The 7,265-nt window shown below is 41.7% G+C and overlaps 1 protein-coding gene across 3 annotated transcripts in view; it reads right to left on the reverse strand.

Moving 5' to 3' along the window:
- Window positions 1–7,265, reverse strand: part of Cdh6 (cadherin 6) — a 139,248-nt gene that overhangs the window by 20,498 nt on the left and 111,485 nt on the right. For all 3 annotated transcript variants that reach the window (XM_021183142.2, XM_029470041.1, XM_029470042.1), the window contains exons 6-7: window positions 6,301–6,488; window positions 3,804–4,057 (exon numbers count right to left, since the gene is read on the reverse strand). In XM_021183142.2, the coding sequence (XP_021038801.1) occupies window positions 3,804–4,057; window positions 6,301–6,488 (442 nt within the window). The remainder of the gene's footprint in view (window positions 1–3,803; window positions 4,058–6,300; window positions 6,489–7,265) is intronic.

Consider the following 7,265-nt stretch of genomic DNA (forward strand, 5'->3'; position numbering starts at 1 on the left):
ACACAGAAAAGATATGAGTCATCTGTAACAATGTACAGTACTCACAGTACTGTGTACACAGTACACAGAAAAGGTATGAGTCATCTGTAACAATGTACAGTACTCACAGTTCTATTTCAATGAACTATTTTTTATTTAAAATGTAGGTAAGCAGGTATAACAATATGTTTTCATATTGATGTTTGTTGTTTAGCAGTTGTCTAAATGAAGTAGGCACTCATTTATTGCTTGCTATTCAAACTTACTTTAGAAAAGAATGAATGAAGTTCACAATGGCCAAGATGTCACCAGGCCTTCACTGTAGCCTCGAGATGTTTAGCACGTCCCTTTCATCCTCAGAAGTGCTCAGACATATTTAAAAAGCTATCTACTAGTTTTGACATTTCTGCCGAGAACCAACAGTTATTAAAACATTTAGGCAAGAACATTGAACATACTTGTTCGTCCTTTTTTTTTTTCCATTTTAGAAGACAGATGACAAATATTTGTAACACGTCGTCGCTACTTCTCAAAAAGGAGATTACTGTCCTCCTCAACTCTGAGCAAGCTAATAGTTATCTATGAGCAGGTTTTTCCCTCACGAAAAATGCTAAGCTGAGTAGGAAGCTGTGCTTTCTGCTTTCAGAGGCTGTCACAACCACACACAGCAGCCACCACTTGCTCGTTGTCTTAGCCTCCTGGGGTAGTTTTAAATTTTACAAAAAAATCATGTTTCTCTATCAAGCCTTGAAATATACGGGAAGCAATGAGACACTCTTGAGTTGAAGGCAGCTTTAAATTTTAAAGAGAGAAGATTAACTAGTTAGGAAATAACTGAAATTTATACTGTCTTCCCTAATTGGGAGATTAAAAATTAATGGAAACCCTAAAATGCCTATATTGTTTAGGAAAGATGATTATAGACAAAGCTGTATTTTCTTTTTGTTACTGTTATTTTCTTTCCCCTAAAGTCATTTCAGTTTATATATCAGGGGTACTTATTGTCCAGAGACATTAACTATGATCATTGCCAAGGAAACAAGGCAGCCGGCCTCTATGTGGCTGTAGTGAATGGTTTGACCTTCTCCTCTGGGACTTCACTGCATTTTGTGATTAAATGATTCTAGCGAAGGAGATTTGTGTGATGGGACAGAGGCTGAATTTGTATAGATTAATAGAAAAGATTTACCTTATTCTTACTTATGTGTATGAGTATGTGTTTGTGTGTATGTGTATGCACATTAAGCCTGTGTATCTAAGGAAGTCAGAAGGGGGCATTGGATCCCTAGGAGCTAGAGTTATAGGCAGTTATAGACCACCTGATATGAGCATTGGGAACCAAACTTGAGTCCTTTGTCAGAGCAGCAACTACTGAGCTTCCTTTCTAGCCTTCACTTAGACCCTGTACGTGGCAGGTTATCCGTAGTGACATGTTTTTTCTTGTATGTATCAAAAGACATTGTGATAAAGTTATGGTAGGACATTGTTTTGTGTCACAGTTAACGATGGTGACTACATAAAAACCTCAACATTTTTTTTGTTGTTGTTCATGGTTATTCAATATGTGTGTCTAGACTAAGTCCAGATGATGTATAGACATATTTTCTTAATATAAGAATAATTTTACCCTGTAAGGGAAATCACTGGAGTATGCATAGATGCATCAATATAATCTATGTATGTTTCTAGACTTAAATCCATATTTATACATCAAATCTACATGTACTAAGGGAAGACTGTCAGGGAAAGTCTTTAGCATGAAGCCAACAGCCAACCCAGCTTGACAAGCTAAGTTCTTCCTTCCGTTCACAGCACAGAGAACAGTACAGAGTAAAACTGGCATTCAGTTTAAAAACTAGTATACAAGTATTTAGCCTAAATTTCCAGAAGACATTTTTCTTCAAGTTAAAGGCATGCTGAACTATCAAAAAGGTAACTTAAGCTTATGTTTGTTAACTTCTAACATTAACACTTTTAAATTGAACTTCACACGGACTTGCTAAGGTCCCTCCTCCACTCCATGTAATGAGCCCGAGCTCCAGGTGAGAGGAGAGTTGTGAAAGTAAGCTATGGAAACAAAAGCCATCACTCACTTCCCTGACTAAGTTAAATTACGCGGGGAAATACTGGGTCCACAGAGCTCACATGAGGCTGCACTGGTAGATCGGAGCCGTATTCAATGTGGCAAAGATCTTACAGTAGATAGATAAAACATGGCTCTATGTGCCCTGAGAGTGGAGCAGACATCTGTGCTTTTTAGATATGAGGATTTTGTGAGATTTGACCAGAACAAAGGGAACTGACTGTTAGAGCACATGCAGTTAGAACTACACACTCTCTTATCTCCAACAACATTCTTCACACAACATACAGAACTGCCATGTAAGAGTGGAGTTTTGGATTAGGTACGTCTTCTAGTCAAAGCTTCCAGATAGATGGCTTCTTACCTCAATTAGATAAAATCCAGGCTTTACCGTGAACTGTGAAGCCCAGTAGGACTGTGGTGGTGGCAAACCTCCCTGCTGTCTCTCAGTTGACCTCGCCTACCTTGTCCTTCCACTCTCTTATTTCATCCCTCCCTTCTCTCTCTTCATCTCCCCCTTTTCTTTTTCCTATCTCCACTTCCATCTCCTCTTCTTTCTCCTTGGTGTGCAGACCTCTCAGCCACTCCTACAACAGAGGAAGTCGGCTCCAGCATTAGACCCCTCCCTCCCTTCTACGGGGTCTCCCTTCCAGGATTCTGCATAGCTCATCCCTCCATTTCTTTCAAATCGTTACTGCAAAAGATTTCCTACTAAGAAGGCTAAGCCCGGTCACACCATCTTAAACAGGATCCCTGTTAATTTGACTTTTCGCATCTTCACCTGACCTACTGCATATTTATCCTTTGTTTATTTTTCTCTGTATGCTCTCTATGTCGCAGACTTAGTGTAACTGTCTGCTGCACTCCCTAACGTATAGGATATTCATGGTGTCTGGCAGGTACTCTGATCAGAATAGGTCTGTGGACTCACTGGCAAGAATCTCTACAGATTTTATTTTATTTTTCCTGTGTACTTTATCTAAGGAGAGTGATTTACACGATAGCATCCTGATTTAGCACCGTTTTCATTTATTCTACCGAGCTGAAGGCTGACAGTTGGTTGATTCCAGGATTTGCATATGATTCTAGAATCCCCAAGTTGTCAGTGGCCTCAAAGAGCAATGAGGCTTCCTTGCCACATGATTTATAACCAAGGAGCCAGCAAAGCACAGGGAAGACGAAGCTTGTTTACATAGCATTAATTTGGATCCTACCCTATTAATTTCTCCAGCATTTTGCAGACATATCACGAAACAGTTCTTGTTTTTATTTACACATGCAAGAGGAAAATTATTCATCTAAATGGAGCGTAATTCTGCCTCTAAGTGTTACATGATAGGTCCTCCAGCTCTTGAAAAGCATGCTGGCTATCAAGCTCAGTGGCTGGTTTATTTCTGTGTTCCACTCTTTATAGTAAACCATCTTAAACCTTACAAAGAGCCCCAAGTTAGTCAGCTGCGCCACCTAGTATCACCTTATTTAGACATCGAAGTCCCGTACCACTCATCCGGACATTGTTTTTCTTTCAACTTTTGTGCACTTGAGGTTTATGCTGTTGCTAAAATAGTATTTATGGAGTCGGCAAGGACAGTTAAAGGTGCGTGCTGTTTGGAACAGTTTTTCAGCAACATAGAACTGTCTCACTGGACAAAAGGATTCCTCTTTTCTAGGGAGCAGCTGGGCATTTGGGTATAAAAAGTGGACTTAACTTATGAAAGAGATGGTGCTGAGGTGCACTTACTTGACAGGATTCCTGGCGGCGTCAGGATCCTGAGCTGCGACAGAGCCTACGGTTGTGTTTATCCGGGCATCCTCCCGTATCTGTAGGATGTAGGCCAGTTTGCTGAAGACAGGAGGTTCGTCCACATCGTCCACCACGATTCTCACCGTGGCCGAGTCTTTGAAGGGACCCAGGTAGAGAAATCGGGGTTCGACGTGGGGATTGGAGGCTTCCACCTTGAGGGTGTACACCTTCTTCTTCTCAAAATCCAAGAGCTACAGAAGAAAGGGAGGCAAGACAGAGAAAGACGAGGCAGAAGCCACTTTAGTGCAAATCTCGAACAAACAGATGCCGTCGGTCCGCTTAGGGAAATCACCACACGTTAGAGCAATGTTGAGCAGAGGCAACAAAGATGAGATTTATACCTCCAAGGCCTACATTACCACAGTGTGTGGAGGAAAGCTATTACACAGGTTGTGAAGACCGACTTCAACCACGGTAGACATATGGCCTGAATGTCAACTGTCACTGAAAAGTGGATTTCCAGTTGCCCGGTGGGAATGAAACTGGATGCAGGGATCTTTCTCAGCTTTGCTCTCTCCTTTAAACTGCTTCTTGTTTGCACAGAGTGGGTGGCCTGGGGCAGGCTGGCAACATATAGGAGACTTTTTGCCAGGGGTTCTCACATCTGGCTTTATCTGCTAGGTGTTTAAAACTTGTCAGTGCCTGGGAATCCACTCATGCCTACTAAACCAAAATTTCTCTGGTGGACATGGCCATCTATAATTTGAAACATCTTCAGGCAAGTCTGAGTGTAGCCGGAATTGTGACCTGTAGATTAGATCTTGTGACTCTCTCTTGCCCATTCACACTAAATAGTTTTTGTAGGAGTTAGTAAAATCTTTCTCTGATATTCCCCACAAGGGCACTGGGCTAATTACTTGCTAAAGAAGGCAATGATCCCCGTTGTTAAAGACCTTCAGGAAAAGATTTTTGCATCGGAGACATGGTGAACCCAACTGCATATTGCTGACTTGTAGTTTTAGATACTATCATGACAAGGCTCGCTGGAAGCACTATTAATCAAGCCGTCCGTGAATGTGATTTAGTCGGCTAGGCAAAATTTCAGTTTGAATCTGATAAGGCACCAAGAAAATTAAAAAGGTTAATGCGCACTAATGGGCTTCCTAATCATATCAGGGTCTAAAACATCGGTCTGAAGTGTCACTTAAGCATGTTTTATTGTGTTTCTAGAGATTCAGACATGTTCGTAAGAGGGAAATTTTTCTTGTTATTTACATCTATCATGCTTACATACCCCAGTAAACCTCAGTGGGCTAAGGGACAGAAGAAGGCATTCTAATATACATGACAAAAGAGAAATCAATGAAAATTAACCTAAATCAATGCTTTTAGCTCCGAAGCACACAATGTGTTGGTTTTTAACCATGACCACACTTTGGTATAGAGCTCTGTGGTGCCAGACAATTCTGAGAGGTGAAATAGCATACAAGTGTGCTGGCAGAGAGGGGGAGTCATGTGCAGTGCCCTCATTTGTTTGAGTGTGGTTTCTGTATACTCTCTCTAATTCCCGTCACCTCACTCCGTGGTCACTAGTCTTTCCTCCCAAGCATGGTTCACAATTTGCAGGCACACACTCATTTATTGGCTTCTTCACTCCTTGTTGATTCAGCCCTGGCCTATAGGTTCTAGGACGGCAGAGATCATCTGTTGTAAGCACCATAGCAAGGCCAGCAGCCACAGCAATGTGCCTCGTTGTGTATTCTATTATTTATGTTGTTTATTCTATCGTTTCTACGAATCCCATTTGTTTCTGTTACCCACTTAGAAGATTGTTTTTAGTAGAAATTTATTGAACGTGTAGATGTAATAAATACATAAAAGTACCTTTAACTGCGAAAAGGCTTATAAAAAGTGAGTAAAGAGGAATCTGAATGCATGTTTGTAGAAGATGGTCATTGTCCTTGGTAACTTGAGAGCCAGAGGGAAGTAGTTCATGGTAAGATATTAGAGTTTCAGCTTGTTCGCTATCTGTGTAAGTTGTACAGTCCCAGACAAATAGTCTCCTTTTCCCTGCTAGACAATAGTATTTAGAGTTGAATAAATCCAATAGAGCAGTGTTTACATCCCCCTCTCTCTCCTTTTTACTATGTGCATGCTTGTGTGTGCATGCGTGCATATGTGAATGTGCTTGTGTGTTTGCAAGTGCACTCATGTGCGTTCTGTATTTGTGTGTGGAGGCCAGAAGCCACCATCATGTATGTCTTCTGACACTGTGAACCTTATTTCTGCTTGACCACCTAGCCAGCGAGTCTCCAGGCTCTGCCTTTTTTTCCTCCAGCACCAGAATCACCACAAGTGCCACTATGCACAGGCCTCCTGTGGGTGCTGGAGACCTGGACTCTCTCAGCTCCTCGTGCTTGTACAAACCCTTTACCCACAGAGCTATCTCCTCCGCCCCAGGAGTTGTATCCAATATCCATATCAATGGCATTACCTTTTTGACAGTTATGATCCCTTCCTGGGTTTCCTGGTCGGTGATGACATCAAACATCTCGTGTCCCTCACCATCGGTGATGCTGTACTCGATCTCTGCGTTTTCTCCCACATCAGCATCACTGGCTTTGATCCTGCCAATTGGCGTTCCCGGTGGAGAGGACTCGGGGGTCTTAAACTGGTAGGTGCCTGTCAATCACCAAACACATGGTGAGGCAGAGACGAGGAGATACTCTACCGTACCAAGCAGCCCACTCTTACGCACAGGGGGTGCATTCCAAGATCCTAACTACAAGTAGGACTAAATACTGAATACGGGGTTTAGTTCAGGTTAAGTACTCTATCTTGTTCTGTGTTGACTTTAATACATACATGTCCTTGATAAAAATTAACATATAACTGGGCATAACAACAGACTATCAGCAATAGCTTATTTCCTACTAAGAAAGAAGAGCGAGTATAACAGTATAAGACAGTATGTGTATTTTAAATAATGCACTGCGGTTGACAACAAGTGGAGCCAGGGAAAACCCAGCGGTGACTGGGGGAGACGGCTTTATGGCCTCACTGTGGATGGAGACAGGCCTATGCTTTCTTCAAAGTAATGAACACTACCCTAATCTCCTTATGTCTTTACTATCACGATAATTAGACCCCTCCTCCTATTTCATGGCCTGTCTCCTTGCAAATGGAGTGTTTTCTGCTTGGTCTGGAAAGAAGCTTCCAAATTCATGGTGCTGGTTTGAGATGAAGTGGGGGAGGAAAGTTTCAAAAGCCCCAACGAAGGTAAAATAGCACAAAGAATAGAACATTTAACCTGGATGGACTTGAGGTCCGTTGCTATGCGTTCTTTTTATTTGTTTGTTTGTTTTTTTTTTGTTTTTTTTTTTTTTTTTTTTTTTTTTTTTTGAGGCAGGGTTTCTCTGTGTAGCCCTGGCTGTCTTGGAACTCACTTTGTAGACCAGG

The sequence above is a fragment of the Mus caroli genome, chromosome 15, assembly GCF_900094665.2.
Source record: "Mus caroli chromosome 15, CAROLI_EIJ_v1.1, whole genome shotgun sequence".
Lineage (NCBI taxonomy): Eukaryota > Metazoa > Chordata > Mammalia > Rodentia > Muridae > Mus > Mus caroli.